General features: G+C 33.8%; 1 protein-coding gene across 1 annotated transcript; it reads left to right on the top strand.

Annotated features, from left to right (window-relative positions):
* Positions 1-21,467: 21,467 nt before the first annotated feature.
* On the top strand, positions 21,468-25,443 carry LOC140877811 (uncharacterized). The gene is made up of 5 exons (XM_073281393.1): positions 21,468-21,471; positions 21,585-21,637; positions 22,503-22,598; positions 22,725-23,496; positions 25,160-25,443. Exons 1-5 carry the CDS (start codon positions 21,468-21,470, stop codon positions 25,441-25,443), a joined length of 1,209 nt encoding a protein of 402 aa, XP_073137494.1.
* Positions 25,444-25,718: the final 275 nt, after the last annotated feature.

The following is a 25,718-nucleotide window of genomic DNA, read 5'->3' as shown; positions in this document are numbered from 1 at the left end:
CGTCGGTGTTCAGCCTTGACCTGTTGACAGACAAGACATCTAGGAACAAATTGATACACACTTCGTTTCATCCCCTTCCACCAAAATCTAGTTCGCAAGTCCTTATGCATTTTCATGAGATCTAGGAACAAATTGAACTGACAATCGACTCCTGTGACCTTGAGAAAGAATATCGTTCCTGAGATCCGCATCATCAGGTACAACCACTCGATTTGATAAGCACAATAAACCATCTGCCTAATAATGGAATCCAGATGTATTAACTCCATTGGCTAGTCGTGCCAAACGCTGAGTCTTAACATCAGATATCTTAGCATCTCTAATCCGAGAATACAAAGTCGGCTCAGATAATATAGTATACAAACGAATCCCATTTCTCCCTTTCTTGTGCTTGAGTGTAAAACTTAGTAAACAGCACTCCTGAATCATATGAGATAATTCACTAGTCTGAAGTGCAAAAAGTCTTGCCTGCCGACTCAGGGCATCAGCAGTAAGATTAGAGGAACCTGGATCATACTTAATCTCGCAGTCATAATCTTTCAGTAAATCCATCCAGCGTCTCTGTCGCATATTCAACTCCTCCTGAGTGAATAAGTACTGCAAACTCTTGTGATCCGTGAATATCTCAAATTTCTCGCCATATAAATAATGTCTCCAAATCTTGAGCGCAAATACAATGGCGGCTAACTCGAGATCATGCACTGGATAATTCACCTCATGCGTCGTCAACTGTCGAGAAGCATAGACAAAAACATTTTCATGCTGTGTCAAAACACATCTCAGTCCCTAACTAGAGGCATCAGTATAGACAATATAACCTCCCGTTCTAGAAGGTAGAGCTAACACAGGTGCAGTAGTAAGACGTCTATGCAGCTCATGAAATGATTCCTCACAATCCGAGGACCATATGAAGGCAACATCTTTTCGTGTAAGCTGAGTCAAAGGCCTGGCCAAATGTGCAAAATTCTTGATGAACCAACGGTAATAACCAGCTAGACCCAAGAAACTTTGAATCTATGCAACCGTCATTGGACGAGACCAGTTCAACACTGCCTTTATCTTACTTGGATCAACAGATATTCCTTCACTTGAAATCACATGACCGAGAAATACTAACCGATCAAGCCGAAATTCGCACTTACTCAATTTCGCATATAGATTCTTATCTCATAACGTCTGCAATACAATTCTCAAATGTTATGCATGCCCATCCTTGTCATGAGAATAGACAAGAATATCATCAATGAAGACGATGAAAAATCTATCCAGATATTCTCGAAATTCCTGATTCATCAGATTCATAAAAACTGCCCGTGCATTCGTCAAACTGAATGGCATCACCAAAAATTCATAATGCCCGTATCTGGTCCTAAAAGAAGACGTAGAAATATCTGAGTCTTGTACCCACATCTGGTGGTATCCAGATCTCAGATCTATCTTTGAATAGACAGAAGTACCCTGTAATTGATCAAACAGATCATCAATTCACGGAAAATGATACTTATTCTTGATGGTGACACGATTCAGCTACCTGTAGTTAATACATAATTGCATTGATTCATCCTTCTTCTTGACGAACAAAACGGGTGCTCCCCACAGAGAAACACTCGAACGAATATATCCCTTATCAAGAGGATCCTGCAACTGCTGTTTCAATTCCCTCATGTCTGACAGTGCCAGACAATAAGGTACTCGGGATATAGGAGTTGTTCCTGGTACTAGATCAATAACAAATTCAACCTCTCGAACCGGAGAAAAACCAGGAATCTTATCAGGGAATACATCAGGAAACTCGCTGACCACCGGTAACTGATCAATACCCGAACTACTCATGGACATATCAACTGCATAAATGAGGTAGCCCTCCCCATCTGACTCTAAGACATGACATGCCTTCAGAGCTGATACAAGTGGCATCGGAGGTCGTGCTCCCTCACCATAGAAGCACCAGTTATCACCCTCATTCGGATGAAACTGTAGCAGATGCTGATAAAAATCCACAGTAGCGTGATACAAAGTCAGCATATCTATTCCCAAAATACAGTCAAAATCTACCATCGCTAAGATCATCAGATTAGCAGACAACACGTGACCCTCAAACTCTAGAAGGCAACCCATCACTAGACTCTTAGTTACTATCTTATACTCCAGCGGAGTAGATACAACTAAATCCAGGTATAATGATACATAAGGTAATCTATGTCTCTTAAAAAAGCGACTAGAAATAAAGGAATGCGATGCTCCAGTATCAATTAAAACAAGTGCAGGAATACCACATGGTAAAAAGGTACCTGCTAACATGCGATCGCTTCCCTCAGTAGCCTGCTCCTGAGACAGAGCAAATACCTACCCTTGCGCATGTGGACGGAAACTAGAAGAACCAGGTGATGTTGGCTGCTGACGTGGATGAGTAGAAGCCTGAGATCCCATCTGCGATACCGATCCACTGGTCTGTACCCATGCCAGCCAATCTAATTCTGCAGTCCCTGATCTATGTCATTTATATTTTCCAACTCCCTTTTAGATTGTAAATTACCAAAATATCCTTATTTTTTATTTTAAACCCTAAAATAACCTTTATGTATTAAGAATAAATTGACCATCTTCCTCATTTCTGACGGCAATATTGCGTCTTCCACTCTTATTCTTTTCCCATAAATTTTTTTTCCCAATAATCCGAAATGTACAAAAAAATTTGATGATAAAATTTCAAGAGTTAAGAAGCAATCGACTGAAGATGTGAAGGTAAAGAAAATCCTGAGCGTTAGAAAGCAGAAGAAGACGATAAAATTAGGTCTGTCAGGTAAGAAATCTCCTAGAGGTTTACAACATAATAGTCTTTTGAATTTGATCGAACCACATTTGAGGATTATTTTGTATTCTGATTGGTTGATGTTGCGGAATATAGTTCATGATTTAATTTGTTATCTCGTATGCTAATCTTTATTCTCCAATTCTAGAGTTTTGTTTATGTTAATATATTCGTTTACATTTGTTATATTTAAAATTTTTTTCTTTCAAACAATTGAATTGGTTGGATGATGTTTAGAAATTATGGTTCAGTGCTTAAATTTCTTCGCATTGCCCAAATTTGTTCCAGTTGATGTTCTTCGCGTTGCCCAGATTTCTTCTTCAAATTCCTCACGCTCAAGCTCTTCTAAATTTTTTGTGTTGTGTTCTGCGGCTGCTTCCTTTCATCTTGTGCATAAAATCTCTTTTTATATGTGTTCGTGAATCTCACGATCGAGCCCTAGAATCTAGACTTCAAAATTTCCAAAACTCTGTTTTTTTTCCAAGTTTATGCGGCAGCGCAGATGCGCCATTAATCACCGCTGATGCAACGATTCTTTTCTTAATTTTCTGGCGTTTTCACCGCTGATACATAATGTTCCGTTGTTTTCTACAATTCTCTGCCAATTCCCGCATATGCATCACATTTCACCGCATATGCGCCGTTGTTTTCTCCAATTCTCTGCCAGTTGCCGCAGATGCATCATATTTCACAGCATATGCGCCACATTTTCATCCAACAAGCCGCTGCTCTTCATTCTCGCGTATATGAATATCTGCAGCACGCGATAATTTTCAAAAATTCATATCTAACAATCTAACCGTCGGATTGAGCTGAAATTTTGATAGCAGATTTAAAACATCTAAAATGTTATTTTGAACGGTGGAGATCGGATTAATATGTCTAAAAAATTCCCAGTAATTTTCTGAAGTTTGCTGTCCCGTAATTCGTTCATCCGCTTCTTCTTGCTACTTTTCATTCAATCCTTGCATCTCACAAAAACAACAACAAATATGTATAAAATCTACTCGATACATCAAAAAATCAAAGTAAAATCATATATAAATTAAGGTACATATTTAAGTAAATAAGGTACAACCAAGCCTATGGTTAAGTACTTATAAGCGTGAATAAAGTACAGGTCGTGGTAAACCACACATGGAATGTTTTACTTGGAGAAAACTAACTTCTGACCACATATATGGTGCATGTGCAAGATGAGATAGTAAAACCATTTGATATCTACTCAATAGAGTATCATTTACGTGAAATCACAAGTATGACCTAAGATTTATTTAGTAAGTTAATGAGGTGAATATAGGACATGCATGTGCACTTTGGGTAGTCACTCAAATTTTTTGGCTAATAAGAACTTACCAATAAATAATTAAAGAGCTAACTATGGTACATATTTAAGTAAATAAGGTACAACCAAGCCTATGGTTGGGAAAGTCTATGCTACCCCAAGGGCACTGCCCTTGGGGAGGCTTGGCAGAGTATGATTGGTTGAAATCAGTGGGCCCCATGTGAAGCCAAGTAATTTTAACCTATCACGGATTGCCACACCACCCCCAAGGGCAGTGCCCTTGGGGTAGCATAGACTTTCCCCACAAGTACACTTGATGATTATACGTGGTACAAATTTATGTATACCAAGTACATATGAGCGTGAATAGAGTACAGATCGGGGTGAACCAAGCACATTTCAAAACGTCGTGTTCTTGGAAGAACGTAGATCAAGATTATAGCACATGTGATTGATTTCTTGCTAATTACTTCATATGGAATGTTTTACTTGGAGAAAACCAACTCCTTAACACATATATGGTGCATGTGCAAAATGAGATACTAAAACCATTTGATATCTACTCAATAAAGTATCATTTACGTGAAATCACAAGTATGACATCGGATTTATTTACTAAGTTAATGAGGTGAATATAGGACATGTATGTGCACTTTGGGTAGTCACTCAAATTTTTTTGGCTAATAAGAACTTACAAATAAATAATTAAAGAGCTAACTACGGTGTATATTTAAGTAAATAAGGTACAACCAAGCCCATGGTTAAGTATATATAAGCGTGAATAAAGGACAGATCGTGGTAAACCAAGCACATTTTAATAATTTCATATCACAAGTACACTTGATGATTATACGTGGTACAAATTTCTGTATATCAAGTACATATGAGCGTGAATACAGTACAGATCGGGGTAAACCTAGCACATTTCAAAACGTCGTGTTCTTAGAAGAACGTAGATCAAGATTATAGCACATGTGATCGATTTCTCGCTAATTACTTCATATGGAATGTTTACTTGGAGAAAACCAACTTTTTACCACATATATGGTACATGTGCAAAATGAGATAGTAAAACCAGACATCTACTCAATAGAGTATCATTTACGTGAAATCACAAGTATGACATCAGATTTATTTACTAAGTTAATGAGGTGAATATAGGACATGCATGTGCACTTTGGGTAGTCACTCAAATTTTTTGGCTAATAAAAACTTACCAATAAATAATTGAAGAGCTAACTATGGTACATATTTAAGTAAATAAGGTACAACCAAGCCCATGGTTAAGTACATATAAGCATGAATAAAGTACAGATCGTGGTAAACCAAGAACATTTTAATAATTTCATGTCACAAGTACACTTGATGATTATACGTGGTACAAATATCTGTATATCAAGCACATATGAGCGTGGATAAAGTACAGATCGGGGTAAACCAAGCACATTTCAAAACGTCGTGTTATTAAAAGAACGTAGATCAAGATTATAGCACATGTGATCGATTTATCGCTAATTACTTCATATGGGATGTTTACTTGGAGAAAACCAACTCCTTACCACATATATGGTACATGTGCAAAATGAGATAGTAAAACAATTTGATATCTACTTAATAGAGTATCATTTACGTGAAATCACAAGTATGACATCGGATTTATTTACTAAGTTAATGAGGTGATTATAGGACATGCATGTGCACTTTGGGTAGTCACTCAAATTTTTTGGCTAATAAGAACTTACAAATAAATAATTAAAGAGCTAACTACGGTACATATTTAAGTAAATAAGGTACAACAAAGCTTATAGTTAAGTACATATATAGCATGAATAAAGTAAAGATCATGGAAAACCAAGCATATTTCAATAATTTCATGTCACAAGTATACTTGATGATTATACGTGGTATAAATTTCTGTATATCAAGTACATATGAGAGTGAATACAGCACAAATCGGGGTAAACCAAGCACATTTCATATGAAATATTTTACTTGGAGAAAACCAACTCCTTACCACATATATGGTGCATGTGCAAAGTGAGATAGTAAAACCATTTGATATCTACTCAATAGAGTATCATTTACGTGAAATCTCAAGTATGACCTCAGATTTATTTACTAAGTTAATGAGGTGAATATAGGGCATACATGTGCACTTTGGGTAGTCACTCAAATTTTTTGGCTAATAAGAACTTACCAATAAATAATTAAAGAGCTAACTAAGGTACATATTTAAGTAAATAAGGTACAACCAAGCCTATGGTTAAGTACATATAAGCGTGAATAAAGTACAGATCATGGTAAACCAAGCACATTTTAATAATTTCATGTCACAAGTACAGTTGATGATTATACGTGGTACAAATTTCTGTATATCAAGTACATATGAGCGTGAATACAGTACAGATCGGGGTAAACCAAGCACATTTCAAAACTTCATGTTCTTAGAAGAACGTAGATCAAGATTATAGCACATTTGATCGATTTTTCGCTAATTACTTCATATTTACTCACTTCAAGATGGTACAGATTCAAATAAATAAGGTAAAATAGTATTAAAATAAGGTATATAACGAGGTGAATATAACACATATTTCTTCAATTTGAGTATTTACATAAAAAAAACTACACTAGTGTCAATTGATAAGTAAATAATAAAATTGTTAAATAAGATAAATATGTAAGAAAACCAGGTACATCCAAGTATAAATATGGTACATATAGGAGTTAATAGAACACATTGTTGTATAATTTGAGTATTTAGTGGAAAGATTGTTGTTTTCACCAAACGTGAATGTGATTAGTTATTTTAAATATTGAATTATTAATGAGATTTCACACAAAAACATATATTAATATTAGCAAACATACGGATAAAAAAAAGATTAGCAAACATATGATCAACTTCTTGGTAGGTGGTTCATGAATGTCTATGGAATGTTTTTATGTTATTACTTCAACTAGAGATCACCAATATCCCAATTCCCAACCATCAGTGGTGCGTATAGATATATGTTTGAGATACAAAAAACATATAATATCTACTAAAAAAAGTTTCACTTATCAATTGTAAAGTATAATATAAAGATTTAATTACTTACTTCAAGATGATACATATCCAAGTAAATAAGGTTCAATAGTATTGAAATACGATACATAACGAGGTAAATATAACACATATTTCTCTAGTTTAAATTTTTACACAAAAAAAACTACACAATGAGTTAGTAATAAGACAAATGAGGTTTCCTAAAAATTTATGCACAAAATAATTATGACAACCGCTTGATATATACTGCATTTATGATATATTGATAAGAACATCTCTTGACTAGATTAAATACAACCTCTTGATATATACTCCTCAAATATATTGTATTTTTGAATTTATTAATTCATAAGAACATCTCTTGACTAAATTAAATACAACCGCTTGTGCTTGTGTTATTTAGATTCATCAATCTCACTAGTTTGAATGCGACCTTGGATTTAAACTTTAATCGTTTGTATTTTGGCTGGTCATTGGTAAGGGTTAATATTAGAACGCGTGCTTTTATTTAACTAAAATTAAGGTGAGATAGAAATTTAATTTTCAATGATGAATATTCAAATGTAAATTGATTATTTTATAGTATCGGTGATCGAGTTAATAAACTTCAAGGGCGTATTCGATCGATACCAAGTTTTGTTTAATTGATTGATAGTAAAATTAATTTGAATTTTGCATGCTATTTAATTTAATTTTAGAATTAGTATTTCTTTATTTTTTAAATTCTTCGAAGTAAATTTGAACAAGCGAAACCCCCTCTTATTTATTTTTAGCATTTTTTTAATTCAGAGCATAATAAATTCAAATCCTCCTCGTGAGAACGATTCCTATTCTCGCTACTATATATTTATTATTTTAATGGAGTGGGTTAATTTGAGCATGATACGACTAAATGCTACCAACATCCCATGTCGAAAAATTGTTATACTTGATTTTAGGTATTTTTTACTAGAAAAAGATGTTGAATATACCTGATTTCTTAGTATATGTACTTATTTTCTGTCAAAAATCCAACATAAAGTTGTCATTTATACAACTAACCAGGTGCACAAAAAAATAAAATCACAAATGTCAATGTTTCCAACACATCAAATAACAACACCATCGATATTAAACATCACCAATAACAAACATAACAATAAGTTGTCTACCCTATACAATACAAATTGAGTAATAAAACATAATACACTAACTAAAAGTCCAACAAGTTCGAGCTTAAAAACAGACAATACTTCACAATATGTCTCACAAATGAAACCATAAAATCAACAATAAACCACAAAACTACCACTGGAACGTGTATGCTTCCTAGTAGATAAGTCCACGACTAACTACCCTTCATTTGTCCTCCTTTTTCCTGTGGAAGTGTAAAAAACAAATTTAATTATCAACATTCCATAAATATAAAATAAAATAAAAAACGACAAGTAAATATTTTTGATTTGTTGTGTTGTGTAAACTCTTGTTGTGAAGGGGCATATGCAGCTTTCTTGAATACTGAAGACCATTATTTTTTTTTTGTGCGGATAATTTCGCAACAACTATAATGAAAAGAAAATTAACACACTCATATGAAAATCAAGATATAATACTATTGGAAGATTTCAAAAAATAAAAAGAACTACTTACTAAATTGCTTAACAAAATTATCCATTAATTAGTGCCTCAAACAATAAGCACGATGACTACCCAGAAATAATAGCTTAACAGCCGTGATAATACCAGAGTGCCTATCGCAGAAAAATGTGAAATTTTTGAATATCATGATATGTTGAGAAAGAATGACACCTCTTAAATGAAAATAAAATCATTCTCAAATACAATCATTCTCGAAATACACTATAGAATTTGCTAATGTAAAAAGATCGTCATCGACATCGTTTGCCACAAGAAGTAGGATACTACCTTTATACTTGTTTATAATATTAGTTCCATCAAGAAAATCACCGGTTTACAACTAGTAGCAAAACCAACTGCACATGCATTAAAACAAATAAATAAATGCTTGAATTTATTAGTTACTACATCAAGTTCGTTATCACTTTTGGATTGTCTATCATCTTCGTCTTCCCTTACAAATTTCACAACCATAATTTAAAAATTCATAATACAATGACTAAATTATTGTACGTAAATATAATACACATCTTCAACAGTGTTCAAATAATTTAAGAAGCAATGAAATAGTTCACAAAAAGCTAATCACCCAAAATTAAGTATTAATGTCATGACATATCGACAATGATTATACATTATCAGATTATCATCACACAAAAAATCAAAATCACTAGGAAACTGTAAATAAATACAAACACAAGAACACGGTTTCAGACTCTACATCTATTGTCTATCACTAAAGATAACAAATAAATTATCAAAGGCAACAATAAATTTAATAAAAAACAAAATTAAGGAGCAAACACATTTTACTTCTCCATATTTAAGACTCCTTGTAATCTGGTATTTTTTTGGCCCGCAATTCGATGATAGTCAGTCTCATACACATGTGAAGATGTATTTACGAACGTTGTCATTATTGTTCCATGTAACATACAACTTGTATTGGGGAGACATGTATTGTAGTGACATAGAATGGGGACTAATTTTGTTCATGTTTGCTCCACAAACTCATAAATATATCATCCAAACTGCATCCACTCATAATTGAAATCACTAAAAGTTTGTCATTACATTTGCAGCAACCCAAAAATGCAAGGTTGGAAGAACACTCAATTCCAGATTCCATTCTACAAAAATTAAGGTTGTTTTTGGTGAATCAAAAATTTAAAAACAAGTAAAACCGTAAAACTGTTGCTGGAATATTTTAAAAAATTGCTATTTCAGAACTTACCTTACAAACCTTTTGATTTTCAAATCCGAGACAGATTCAAGAGCCTGAAATGGTGTTCGTTGGAGTTGAAGACAACTTCGAAGTACAAGATTCAAAAGAATAAAACTTCAAGGTTTTGATTTCCACAGGCAGAGCTTCCAATGGATTCGATTTCTGGTAATTTGCTTCCAAGGGTTTCAATTAATTTCCACAGACAAAGCTTCCAAGCCCTTCGATTTTTTTATTACTATGCATCGAAGTATTTCAATTTCAGCAGCAAATCTTCAAGGGTTCACACGTTTCTGTCGGAAGATCGAGAGAAAAAAAAACGGAAAAAGAAGAAGATCCTGAAATGGTGTTTGTCGGAGTTGAAGACAACTTCGGAGTACAAGATTTGAAAGAATAAAACTTCAAGGTTTCGATTTCCACAGGCAGAGCTTCCAATGGATTCAATTTCTGGTAATTTGCTTTCAAGGGTTTCGATTAATTTTCACAGACAAAGCTTCCAAGTCCTTCGATTTTCGATTACTATGCATCAAATTATTTCAATTTTAGCAGCAAATCTTCAAAGGTTTCACACGTTTCTGTCTAAAGATCGAGAAAAAAAATGGAAAAATAAGAAGAGATTGCACGTGATTTGAAGGGAAAATAGGGAAAGTGGTTCAATTAGGGACCTTAAACACATAAATGTCTTGGGTCAGAGACTAGACAATGAGCTGGGCTGACATGGGGACTGAACCCAAATCTAAGTTTGGGTTTGGGGATTTAAGGCCAATTCACCCTATTAATAACATAAAAAAATATTTTTCGTGCAATATCTCTACAATAAAATCAAAATTTAATAACTTACATTAATAAAAAAAATATTGATAAAATATGTTGGAACAATAAAAATAATAATTCAAAAGACCTTCATAATACAAATTTCAAACAATAGTTTTAGGAACGGAAACACGAGAAAATTTCAACAACTTATAAATTCTTCAACGAGCTCGATATTCTTCATACATATGCATAGCCAAAATAACTCGAAACGTTGTCCATTCCCTTGTTCGAACTATCATAAAAATGAAAAAAAAAACATTACAACAAAGAATAAATGGGATTTCATAGAGCAAAGTGAAAAGAGTACTTTTTTTGCCTAAAAAAGTTTAAGAACTCACATTTATAGTTGTTATTAAGAGCAAAGACATGATGGTTTTCAGCAAAAGGCTCGGTTCTTACACTAACCAACCATAGTGTTTTCAGCAAAAGGCTCACTTGAGGAAAGTTTACGCAGAAGGGGCAAGTGAACCACAATAACACAGCATTCATTCACATGCAACAACAAGTAAAAGAACTTTGACAACTACACAACAGAGCGATGCTAGAGACAATACATTACTTATTCATATTGAGGGAAAAAAATCTGATTCTTGGTATTCATCATAACAAGTATCTTGGTGTTGGCTTTCATGGAAATTGGAAACATAACAATCCAAGCAAAAATTATTCAAATCTCCAGTTGAAACTCACTTTATTGGATTGTATCAACAGGATCATGTCTCTATATATGAATTAGATATGCAAGTATCCCATCCTCCAATCAATATTTTATGAATAAAAAATAGTTTAAAGACTGAAACTTTAAAAATTTATTAGAAAGGTCACCCCCACACCCCCCCCCCCCCCCAAAAAAAAGCTAAGACATATCTAAAATCGCAACTTTAAACAATTAGGCAACTCCTACATAGCATTATGAAATTTTTTTCCTTGACGGACACTTAACAACTTGATTAGAATTCTGTTCTCTATAGATACAGCAAGAGATACCATAATAATACCACAAAGAATGCCAAAAACACCATAGTTGCCCCATACCTAGCATTTATACAAGCATACGACAAAAAAACCAATGAGCCCACGCATAAACCCAAAAGTACTGAATAAATCCAATATTGTTTCAACAACATAAATTAAAATTTTGACGTGCAGCATCAATATTATCATGGTGGCTCACTGTCTCTTCCATGTGCACCTTCCCAGTGGACCTGAGGGAATAAAAATGGGCTTCCAACAAGACATAAGGAAGGGCAGAGGCGGAGGTCTGATTTTTTTTTTTTGGGGTGGGGGGGTTGGTTGATGACTTGTCTAATGTATGATTCACTTCATCCTCCATCACATAGTAAATAGCATATCAAACTTTTCTAATCCGGCACAATTCTAAAATCATAATAATTCTTTTCTTTGAACAAAACAAGTACACAGAAAGCAATTCTAATGTTCTTATAAAAAGCTTACAAGTGAGATTGTAGCTAAAGAAGTTGTTGCAGATATGTTTGCTCCAATCACGTCTACTTCTTGTCCTCTCTCCTTCGCTTCAATCTGCCGATCAAAATGGTAGTTGCAAATAATTGGTGTAAATGAATATAAGTTGAGGGTTTGAATGTCCCTAAGCCCCTTTTACTCAAATAGTCACAAATTTCACAGTTTCTAAGATAAACAAAGACTTAACTGGACGCGATCTTTTGAGAATCAACTCCTTCTCTTCTTCCTGGACGCGTTCTCACTCAAAACCAGTGCCTAAATCCCCTTTCGTGTCTGCATCTGAGGTGAGAGGCGCAAGCGCAAAAATATTTTTGAGGCATATTATGAATTTAAGAATTTTTGTATTTGACAACAGATGTTCAAAGGGGGAAAACCAACTTTTCAGAGCGGTTAATATAAAATTTATCACTGCTTTTATCTGAAACTTTAATTGATCCTAGAAACGGTGGGCAATAATTGCATTCGACAAACCGTTGTAATATTTTTAGGAGCAGTGGAAAATCGCTTGTACAGGTCATAAACCTATCCGATAGCTTTTTTTTTTGTAGTATCAATATGCTACTTTAGAAGTCGTTCCAAATATATAGGCAAAGCAACAAAACCAATAACCGGAAAATTCAAAATTTTCGAGTGATAACACTGATAAAGAATATTAATATATCAAACACATACGAGATCTTGTAAGACGATGCATCAGATAGATTTCCAACGACACATTATCATTTTGTTAATAAACTCATCAGCTTTGTTTTGATACACAAAATTGCAGCAAAAAATTGATCGACATAATTAATCATTATAATAATTAACATAACATCAAACATAAATATTTCTCTCCTCCATGATAAAAACATCAACATTAAAATCGAAAATGGTCATTACTCAAAGAAAAACATCCAAAATGATCGGAGAAAGAGATATGCTCAAAAAGAATCTAGCTAATACCTTAATTCTCCCCTAAAGTCAGAAAATCAACCCAAATACTCTTCTATCTCTTTGATGAGTAGATTTAAAAAGAGCTCATCTGTCATAGGTTTAGGTTTGAACTACTGTAGAAAAAAAGGAAGGCAAAATAATCTTTGGAACATGTTAATCTTTTGTAGCAGTGAACATTATGATTATATTTCTCATCTTCGTAATCCACCACCCACTCATTCCATGGTCCTGTCACATTAACAAAACCCATGTTGGGAAACATGCATCTCAACAAAATATCAGCCCTCCCACTAGTTACAACCTTGAAAAACTTTCGCGTTGTTTAATAAAACACTGAGATTTTTTGGTAGTGTTTGGGATTGCTTCTATGAAGCACTTTTGAGCTTTGCTTTTACAAAATTTTAAAGGGGTTTATTCACATCTGAGAGCTTGTGTTTTGATCAGGGGCAATATTGGAGGAAAAAATTATGAGAAAGTGAAGAAGAGAGGATGGAGACGGAATTGAGGCCTAAATGAGATTGAGACATAAGGGAGAAGAGGATGATTGAGGAGCGGAGGAGGGGAGCGGAGGAGTTCCTAAAGTGAATCATAACCATGGAAGTTTTGAACTGAAAGATAACCATTTTTGTTAGGAGAAGTATAGTGACCCACCTGCATCACCTTCTAAACTAACAATCATAAGCATGTCATTAGCTTAATATAAAATTTATTAAACCTAACAGAGCTTATTGCGAAACTTAAAAACATACTCATCACAAGTGTTAGGATAGAATTGGATGGCTCCTACGCAACTTTTGTGAGCAGTTCTCTTGACAAACTTCTTATATGAGAACAATTGTTGTTAAAAAACTAACTCTATTCTTTCTCGCGTATCAATGTTAATTGACCAACAAGTTTTTGTGCGGAAAGAAGTCAAATAATAGATCGAACAATAATGAAAATGTTTTGATAGAAATATAAATAACACAGAGATGTTTATGGATGTTTGGAGACAACTCCTACGTCACCCCTTCTTCCACGAAGGAAGGATTCACTAGAATATTTTGGCTTATACAACGTCATGTATACAACCCACTCCAATCGTAGGACTTATCCTTTACCTAGATCGAAACTCCTAGAACACAACCAAGTTAAGACTCCTTTTCCTAACACCAAAATATAGTAATGAATGAATCCGTAGACTCAAACAATAGATTAACTCCATTTAAACAAATAGGCAGTTGAGAGATGATTTTGGCCCTTGATGATCCTCATAGATCAGATGAATAGTGAGTATATGTGGGCTTGATGAGCAGATGAGATATGCCAATTGTAAGTGCTCGAAGAGATAGCTTGATAATATTCTTCTTGTGTTTCTTCTCTCTCTCTATTCTGAAGCTTTCTCTCTAATTTATATATGCATCTTTGCAACGTTCATCTTCGTCATAAATGCATGTCTCTTTGCCTATAGATCTTCAATAAGTCTTTATGAGGAGTTTAATGATGTTGCTCGTTCTTCATTAAAATTGTCTGGATCTTGCAACGATCTTTATATTCGAAATATGTCTTGAATAATTCGTTTCCTCAGCAGTCTTAATATTTGGACTAGATATGTGAATCGTTCTCAAATTGTATCAATATAATGTCTGACTGGGCTGCTTGCATCTCGACTGCTTCGAAATATCTGTTCATGTTTTGTCAAATACCAAAACTTTATCACAACAATTTCCATTTTTTTGGTTTTTGACTAAACTGAGACGTTCTTTATTCAGTCTTTGAATATCAGAAGCTTTACTTCAAATTTTCAAGTAATTCGCCCTTAATGTGATATGCAATGACTTCAGATTTTTTTTCTTGAGACCTCTTACATTTCATGTATTTCAAAGTTTATTGTGTCTTTTCGATATCTGAAGTTATATTATAAGTATCAATATAACTCTTCATATACTTTTAATCAGTCTGTAAATAGACAAAGTGTGTACAACTCTGATTGTCATTAGCAAATTCATAGCAAGTTTATCATGGACGATATTATCAAAGAATGTAAATCAATTATTGCTGAGAAAATTTTGTCTCTTAGGGCAAAATTAAGAATGTTACAGGTTCACCGAGTCACGTCTTATTCTTCGGATATAGCGGGAAGGCTGACAAGAATTGAAGCAAAATTTAAGCTAAGACATGATTTTTCTAGATTTGAAAACATCTTTAGACCAAAAAAATGTTTTTCTCCTGACACATATGAAAGAGCTTCAAACTCTATAAAATTGTCCCTCTCTCCTGATTTTCAAGATACTTCCACAGGTGAACTGGCCACCAGAATATATTTTTGAAAAATAGATGTGGAGTTGGAATTATACATTGTAAAGAATGATCTTTCAATGATAAATTTTTTTTCCTTATCTTGCTATTGTTCTCTTAAATGCATGATATTAGTTTTAACTGTTTCTCTTGGAATTTTCTTTTTCAATAAATCCAATTCACACTTTTCAATACATCTCTTTGATCTCATGAAAGATTTATTGAAAATAGATGACATCCATAAATCTTCATATTCTTCAAGGGAAGGACGACATTCCTGCGAACTATGCTAAGATAAAATTATTGTTTTAATTGAAATTTTTTCTGAATTTTGACTACATGATAGGAGCATTATTTACTTTATTTATAATAGAATATCAAGTTTGGGCCCTTTATTTCCTCTTACATTTTCTTGGTAATTTTCTTTTTACCACTATACTTTTCATATTTTTTTGAAAGAGCAAAAATTTAAAAATATTTGAAACTTCGTTGAAATTTTTATGTACAATCCGTTTGGCTCCTTTTGTAAATACGAAGTTGGGTTGGGACACTAGTTGTTCGATAAAAATTTTAAATTCAGGAACTTATTTGAAATTGGAAACTTTGGAGTTTTTTAAATGCTATGCAGTTGAAAATGGGTATTTCAAGATAACTTACAATATACACTCACCTTATAGTCTTAGTAAATGAAGAATTTTTCGAAATACTAATTTTATAGGACTTCCACACAATACAAATGAAAATTGGAAAATGATTGGAACTTTCTTGTTATTATATAAATCAACAAAATTTATTTAGTAATTTCGAATGTCATTGTATTAACTTAAGATGTAATTGAAATGTACTGAATTTTCAATACTTCATACAACAATGAATGAATTTATTTATGATAGATAACCAATTTTGGCCCTTCATTTCTTTTTAAGTTCTCATAGTATTTATATGCTAACCATTTTTCGTTTCATATTTTGGTGCAACGACATTCCTGTGAACCAAGCTGAGGTAAAATTATTGTTTTAATTGAAATTTACTGAATTTTGAATACATGACAGGAGCATTATTTACTTTATTTATAATGGATGATCAAGTGTGGACCTTTTATTTCCTCTTACAGTTTCTTGGTAATTTCCTTTTAACCACTTTACTTTTCATATTTTGTTTAAAGGGCTGAAATTTGGAAATTATTTGAAACTTTGTTGAATATTTTATGTACAACCCATTTGGCTCCTTTTGTAAATTAGAAGTTGGATTGGGACGCTAGTTGTTCGATAAAAATTTTAAATTTAGAAAATTATTTGAAATTTGAAACATATGAGTTTCTTAAATGCTATGCAATTGAAAATGAGTATTTTAAGATAACTTACAATATACACTTACCTTATAGTCTTAGTAAATGGGAAATTTTTCGCACTTGAAATTTTATAGGTCTTCCACACAATACAAATGGAAAATGAATTGAACTTTTGTGTTATTATATCAATCAACAAAATTTATCTAGTAATTTCGAATTTCATTGTATTAACTTAAGATGTATTTGAAATGTACTGAATTTTCAATACTTCATACAACCATGAATGAATTTATGTATGATAGATAACCAATTTTTGCCCTTCATTTCTTCTTAAGTTCTCATATATTTATATTTTAACCATTTTAAGTTTCATATTTCGGTGCAAGGGCAGAACGACATTCCTGTGAACGTTGCTGAGGTAAAATTATTGTTTTGTTTGAAATTTACTGAATTTTGAATACATGATAGGAGCATTATTTACTTTATTTATAATGGATGATCAAGTTCGGATCTTTTATTTCCTCTTACAGTTTCTTGGTAATTTCTTTTAACCACTGTGCTTTTCATATTTTGTTGAAAGGGCTGAAAGTTGGAAATTATTTGAAACTTTGTTGAAAATTTTATGTACAATCCATTTGGCTCCTTTTGTAAATAATAAGTTGGATTGGGACGCTAGTTGTTCGATAAAAATTTTAAATTTAGGAACTTATTTAAAATTGGAAACATATGAGTTTCTTAAATGCTATGCAATTGAAAATGGGTATTAAATATAACTTACCATATAGTCAAAATAAATGGGGACTTTTTCGCACTTGAAATTTTATAGGCCTTCCGCACAATACAAATGGAAATTGAAAAATGACTTGAACATAAATTTCTTGTTATATATCAATCAATAAAATTTATCTAGTCATTTCGAATTTCGTTGTATTAACTTAAGATGTATTTGAAATGTAATAAATTTTCAATACTTCATACAACCATGAATGAAATTATTTATGATAGATAATCAACTTTGGCCATTAATTTCTTCTTATGTTCTCATAGTATTTATATTTTAACCATTTTTCGTTTCATATTTTGGTGCAAGGGCAGGACGACATTCCTATGAACCATGTTGAGGTAAAATTATTGTTTTAATTGAAATTTACTGAATTTTGAATACATGATAGGAGAATTATTTACTTTATTTATAATGGATGATCAAATTTGGACCCTTTATTTCCTCTTATTGTTTCTTGGTAGTTTTCTTTTAACCACTCTACTTTTCATATTTTGTTGAAAGGGCTGAAAGTTGGAAATTATTAACTTTGTTGAAATTTTTATGTACAATCCATTTGGCTTCTTTTGTAAATACGAAGTTGGATTGGGATGCTAGTTGTTCGATAGAAATTTTAAATTTAGGAACTTATTTGAAATTAGAAACATAGGAGTTTCTTAAATGCTATGTTGAATCTTAAATTTTGGTGATAACAAAACAATATATCATTGTTATAGTATCGCCACCATTTGCATGTAAAACAGGAAATACGTCTACCGGAAGATATCAACCGATTTGAAGTCATCAACTAGTTACAGACATCAACGGAACTCTTGAACATCAAACGACTCTCACACATCAGCCGAGTACATAATGTATATCAGCTGGCCCTCAAGTCTTCAACCGACCTCAGCAATCAGATTAAGTGCCAACTTTAATACAAGTCTCAAGGATCTCTACCGACTTCATAAAGTCACAAATACCTAGTAACGGATCCTTGACAAGACAACTTAAATGCAAAAAGGATAGAGCATTTAAGGAGCCGTCTGACAAAGCTCAAAAGATCATTAATAGATTTTATTATGAAGACACATTGAATGGACATTAAAAGAGCTTCGAGTACAGATATTTGAAGATAAATAGATCTCAGTCCTACTCCACAAAACGAGATATATTATCTGACATACATCTGTTTGAAAGGATGTTTCTTACCGTTGACATAAAGGGATAAAGGCGTTGAAGATTAAGATCAATATATACCAGAGCCAAGCAAAGAGAGAAGATACGGCCATCAAAAAATCAAAGCATCTGAGCACTCGAAATTGTATTCAATACTCTACTGCTCACTCAACCCTCTGCAAAAACAGAAGCATATCTGATCTTCTTAGAGATCTACTCAAGGGTTACTCAAATCCAAGCTGTCGTTTGAAGAATATCGACTGATCCAAGGATTTGAGATACTAAGCTTTCAAGAGTTTAGCCATTCATCATCATCAACAGAAGAAGTTTGATAAAAACTTAGAATCTTATCAGTGTAAATCTATGAGTTCCATTTTAGGCAGTGATAAGTCCTAACTTGGATCGGTTGTATTACAAGACGTTGTAATAGCCAAAGTATTCTAGTGTATCTTTCCCATGAGGAAGAAGGGGTGACGTAGGAGATTGAGCTCCGAACATCCATAAATAATTCTGTGCACATTTACACTACTGCATCACATTATATTTTCACTATTGTCACCTAGCTTGGTGAGAGCCATTTTCCGCACTACTTTAGTAGCTCTTATTTATCTAGGAAGTTGAGAAAAATCGGTTAAGTGAATTAACATTTGCTTAATATTATCGTGCTAAAGCATAAAATTATTAGAGTGTGTATTCACCCCACTCTACAGACACTATCGATCCCCATCATGTGGTATCAGAGAGGGTTCTTTCTTAGCTGCTAATATTTACTCATCATGACTTCTCTAAATAAAATTCCTATATTTTCTAAATAAGATTATGATGATTGGAAAATACGTATGAAGACACGCCTTTCTGCTCAAGATGATGTTATGTGGTATGTTATCACTGATGGCCCACTGAAGATTCTCAATGTCAATACAACTATAGCCATTTCAGAAGGAGAACCACAGATGGTTGAAAAACCCAGAGCATAATGGAGCACCGAGGACAAAACGAAAGCAAATTTTGACAACGTTGCCAAATATATTTTATACAAAACATTGGGAAAAAACATGTTTATCAAAATCAAGACGTGTTCTACTGCTAAAGAAATCTGGGAGAAACTCACTCAACTGTGCAAAGGCAATGACCAAACCAAGGAGAACAAACTCACAGTAGCCATTCATAAGTTTGATAATGCCAAGATGAAACCAGGAGAAGCCATGGCTGAGTTTGACGAAAGATTTAGTAACATTATTTGTGAACTTATATCTCTCGGTAAAATATACACTAATCATGAAATTGCTTTGAAGGTTATGTGTGCACTGCCCAGAGAGTGGGATGTCAAGACTATAGCCATAAGGGAATCAAAGGATTTAAGAAAACTATAACTTCATGATTTGTTTGCTGATCTCAAAGCCTACGAGTTTGAACTCGGAATACGAACTGAAGAAGAAACATTTGATTCTAATCCTACCAAAGGACTAACCTCAACTGTGTTACCTCATCCGACTGAGGAAGCTTCAGCAAAGAAGACAGCTGAACAAATGAGTAGTGAAGCAATGTCTCTCTTCATTAAGAAATTTGGTAATTTTATGCGTAAAAATAAAAAAAGTTTAATAAACCTTACTACAAACAAGACCATACAGACGATGGTCCTCGTGATTTAACTGTGGCAAGAAAGGCCACTTTATTGCAGATTGCACTAAGCCTAAGAACGATGAAAAGAAATAGCATTATGAAAAGAAAAAGAAAGGAAAAGAAGGAAGAAGGATGTTCAAAAAGAAGAAAGATCAAAGAGTACTAGTTGCAGACGAAGGAAAGAGCAAGTGGGCAGAAACTGAATCTGAGTCATCTATTCAGATAGCTCATCCAAAGAAAGTGAGGAGGAACAAGTCCAATGTCTTATGGCCAACTCTCAAAATGGAGATGACGATACTGAGGTATTTGACTTTAATTCTTCTGTACACATGAGGACCTTCTTCAAGAACTTAATTACATGGTCATAGATAATCAGAAGCTTTTTGTATCATTCAAGGAAGTGAAATCAGAAAAAGCAAGTCTTATTGATAAGTCGAGAGAATCTAATGTTTATAGCGAAATGAACTTGACAGTCTAAAACGAAGCTAAACCTGCTAGCAGCTGAGAATGATGACATGAAACGTATATTCCAAGCTACTTTGAATGAAAATCAAAAGTTGCTTAAAACAATCAACTCTTGGAATAATGATTCTACCTCATTAGGTAAGATACATGAGAACCAGAAACAGGCGGGTGACAAAACAGGTCTTGGATATGGTTCAAATGATTGCATTTTTACTGAGGAAAGTTCTCAATCGTATTCTAGTAAGAACAATCCTAATGATATAATATTTGTTCGATCTAGTACGATATATGAACACAATGAGCCTAATATCAATGATAAACAACCAATACGTTATGAGAACAAGGCTAAGCATAGAGGGCTGGGATATGTGGAACCTCGGAATCCAGGGAAAGGAAAAACATGAGTCAAACCTAGACTAAATGAACAAAGAAAGGTAAACCAATCTAAGTTTAAACAGTCGAAGTTTGAACCAAGTCAATCTAAGTACAGGAATCTTCAGGTGAAACAGAACCGATACTTCAAGTGCATGCCTGTTCAAAAGCGATACAGACTAAACAACAAAGATCACAAATTCAAACAGCACACAGTAATATCTAGACCACACACAAGCGCACATCAGGCATCTCGACCGATTCACTTTTTGGATGCACACATGGGTAAACCCATTAGGGTAAACCCATTAGGGTAATTCAGGTGTGGGTCCCGAAAGGACTAATCCAGTTAAGACCCAAATAGATAAGGGTACCATATTCATATTTTATTTTTGCAGGTACTATTAGTGAAATCAGTTGGGAGAAACAATATAGTAGAAAAGACAACCTGGTATCTAGACAGTGGATGCTCCAGGCACATGACTGGAAATAAAGAATTATTATCTGAAATCATACAATACAAAGGACCTAAAATAATTTTTGGTGATAACTCAAAGGGTAAGACCGTGGGTAAGAGTAAGATTACTCATGGTAACATTATTATTAATGATGTATTACTTGTTGATAATCTATGCTAAAACTTGATTATAATTAGTCAATTATGTGATAATGGTCATACTGTTGAATTTCACAAACATTCATGCACAATCAAATATAGTAAAGGTGAAGTTATGCTAACCGGATTAAGAGAACAAAACACATATAGGATAAATTGGCAAAGTGATCAACCATCAGTTCCTACATGTTTTGTTGCTCAAAATAATAAGCACTTGTTATGACATAAGAGGCTAAATCATTTAAATTTTAAGTCCATTAAAAATCTGAGCAAACATTAATCGGCTCTAGGCTTGCCCAAAGGGGATTTCAAAAAGAATAAAGTTTGTTCAGCTTGTCAGCAGGGCAAACAAGTGAGAGCAACCTTTAAAACAAAAAGGTGTATGTCTTCTTACAAATTCTTAGAGTTGTTGCACATGGATATATTCGGTCCTACATCAGTCAGAAGCTTAGGGGAAATGAGATATACTCTAGTTATTGTGGACTATTACTCTTGATTTACCTGGGTAATCTTTTTGTCCTCAAAAGATCAAACAACTACTCACTTGATAAAAATTATAAAACATTTTCAAAATGAGAAACGTACTGGGATAGATCGGATCAGGAGTGATAGAGGCACTGAATTTTTAAACAAAACCCTCGGATCCTATCTAGATGACTAGGGAATAAAGCATTAGTTATCTGCTACTCGGACCCCACAGCAAAATGGTATTGCTGAAAGAAGAAATCGTACTCTCAAAGAAGCAGCTAGAACTATAATTGCTGATTCTAACGTCTCTCAAAGACTTTGGGCAGAGGCAATTAACACAACATGTTATACTCAAAACAGATCTATAATTAACAAGAGACACAACAAAACACCATATGAGATCTGGAATGGCACAAAACCCGATGTTTCATATTTCAAAATATTTGGTTGCAAGTGTTTTATCCATGAAAATGGAAAACATCACTTAACAGCCTTCGATGCAAAGGCAGATGAAGGCATATGCATTGGCTATTCCTCAGTCAGTCGAGCTTATAGAGTATTCAACAATAAGTCACTGACAATAGAGGAAAACATTCATGTTATCTTTGATGAAGCTACTGAATGTACAGATCAATCTCAAGAAAGTATTAAAGATCTAGAAAATAGGTTAGAAACAACCGTACTAAATGATGAAAGTGATAACGATGAGCCTCCCATCAGAAGAGCTGATTCAGAGTTCTTAACTACCCAGTCAACTAAAAACCAAGTCGGTCAAGATCATGAAGAACCAATTATTGTAGAAGAAATCATTGAACCAGACAATACGGTCAGATATGAGGATGATACTCCAAGAAATCAGGATACAAATCCCCTTGGACCATGTCTCCGGTGGAGTAAAGATCATCCACCTGGGTTGGTTATCGGTGATCATATTGCTCCATTACGTACTATGAATCAAATGAGTAATGAATTATTGCATGCAGCATTCATATCACAGCTAGAACCTAAACAATTTGATGAAGTCTTACAAGATGCTAGCTGGATTGAAGCAATGCAGGAGGAACTAAATCAGTTTAAAAGAAACAAAGTCTGGAATCTAGTTCCTCGACAGGATAATCAGAACATCATAGGTGCCAGATGGGTATTTCACAATAAATTGAATGAGCATGGCACTGTGATAAGAAACAAAGCTAGAGTGGTTGCTCAAGGCTTTAGACAAGAAGAAGGTATTGATTTCGATGAGTCATTTGCTCGAGTAGCAAGACTTGAAGATATTAGAATATTTCTTGCATATGTGATAAGTGTGTTTAGTATGCATTATTTTTGGTGTTATTTTATATTTATTGCGCATTCATTTATTTTATTTTTGTTAGTTTTGTTAGTATTTTATTTTATTTGCATGCATTATACTCTCTTGGTTGGATTTTGTAGATAATGAAGATTTTTGGAACTATCTTTGCGGAAAAGGCACGCGCGCGCGAGGTCTACTCCTCGCGCATGCGCAGAAGCAATCTCCAGAATCATTTGAGCCAAGGCGCACGCGGCCGAGCTCCTATGCCTCGCACGCGCAGAAGGAATGGACAGAAAGTTTAAGGGAAGCCGCGCGCGCGCGAGCTTCTTCCTCGCGCGTGTGCGAGGCGTTCACGAGCCGCTGTTTTATTAAGGTGCGCGCGCGCGAGCATGCCATGCACGCGCTCGTGTTCGAGACTGTGCACTGTTCATGAATTATAGGTCAACGAGGATTCTAATTGGCGCGGACCATATAAATAGAAATTTTATGATCTTTTTGAAAACTTTTTGTCTTTTTGAGTACGCGCGAAGCTGACGGCGGCTGGGAATAATTCTTCAGATTTTCTTCTATTCTAGTATTTTTTATTTTATGATTTTAGACTTGGTTTATTTAAATCGTGTTTATTAGTGAGTAGTAGTTTTTATTTGATCAAGTCCACGTGATTGGGCCAGACAATTTATATATAAAACTCGTTTGTTTATTTGAGATTTTAGGACTTGATTTGATTTTATTGTTTATCGAATTTATATTTGTCTTGTGAATTTCCTGGCCAGTTATTTGCTTGCATGTTAATTGATTCCAATTCGATAGAGGATGTTTCGATTTTGATCACTTCGATAATCAACATAGTGTAAAACTGACTAGAAATAGAATTCGGTTTCATTATGCGGTTTAGGTGTTTACTGAATTTTCACAGTTATTCATGCATCCAAATTTGATTAGAATGACGAAAGATTAGTTCATCAATATTTGAATAGGTTTGATTGTTCTAGAAATAGTCCTTCGAACAAATTAGGAAAATTTCCGTGAATTAAGATTAAATCTGATGTCTTAGATCGCCTGCTTGTTATATGAATTGTCTGGTACCTACGTGAGTCCTTGATCGAGCTTTTCCCATATTTAAATTAATCCAAATTTTCCAGCTGCATTTTATTTAATTTAATATTAATTGCAATTTTTAATTATTAGTTTAAAATCTGAAATCACTATTTTTGATTAGTCTAGATTAAGTAGAAATAAATATATTCTGGTAGTCATAATTATACAGTCCCTGTGGGTTCGACATTCAAATTTTATTCACTATCTATAATTTGACCTGGTACGCTTGCCAGTTGATTTTTAATCACACCGATTTAGCCGGTCAATATGCTGCCTACAAGAACTTTAAAGTCTATCAAATGGATGTGAAGTCAGCCTTCCTAAATGGATTCTCCAAGAAGAAGTCTATGTTGAAAAACCACCAGGTTTTGTCAATTCACCAACTCTTGATCATGTTTTTAAACTTAAAAAAACACTTTATGGCTTGAATCAAGAACCAAGTGCTTGGTATGATACATTATCAAGATTTCTGCTAAATCATGACTTTGTTATTGGAACAGTCGATAAGACTTTCTTTAAATTTACCAAAGGAGATCATATTTTGCTTGTTCAAATCTATGTGGATGACATTATATTTGGCTCAACTAATCCTCAATTATGCGAAAAATTATCTAAGCTTATGCAGGAACAGTTTGAAATGAGCATGATGGGCGAGTTGAATTTCTTCCTTGGATTACAAGTGAAACAACTTAAGAATGATAAATTCATCAATCAAGCCAAATACACCAAAGAACTTATTAAAAAGTTGGCATGGAAAATTGTTCAACAATGTCTACTCCTATGAGTGCTTCCATAAAACTTTACAAAGATGAAGCAGGAGCACCAGTAGAGGTAACAATGTATCTAGGACTTGTCGGTTCACTATTATACCTAACTGCAAGTATGCCTGATATTATGTTTGCAGTATGCTTATGTGCAAGATTTCAAGCATCAACAAAAAAGTCTCACTATATTGCTGACAAACGAATAATCAAATATCTTAAGGGTACTCCTAATGTGGGTCTTTGGTACTCCAAAGAATCAAAATTTAACCTAGTTGTCTATTCAGATGCAGACTAT

The sequence above is a fragment of the Henckelia pumila genome, chromosome 2 (genome assembly GCF_033568475.1).
Source record: "Henckelia pumila isolate YLH828 chromosome 2, ASM3356847v2, whole genome shotgun sequence".
NCBI classification, from domain to species: domain Eukaryota; kingdom Viridiplantae; phylum Streptophyta; class Magnoliopsida; order Lamiales; family Gesneriaceae; genus Henckelia; species Henckelia pumila.
Note: the sequence above shows the minus strand (reverse complement) of the source record. Positions and strands in the feature narration are given on the sequence as shown.

Excerpts from the sequence above, each read along its gene's own strand:
- LOC140877811 (XM_073281393.1), top strand. Across the intron at positions 21,638-22,502 it reads ATAGTAGAAAAGACAACCTG|CAAAATGGTATTGCTGAAAG; the intron begins GTATCTAGACAG and ends CGGACCCCACAG. Across the intron at positions 23,497-25,159 it reads AGGCTTTAGACAAGAAGAAG|TCGATAAGACTTTCTTTAAA; the intron begins GTATTGATTTCG and ends TTATTGGAACAG.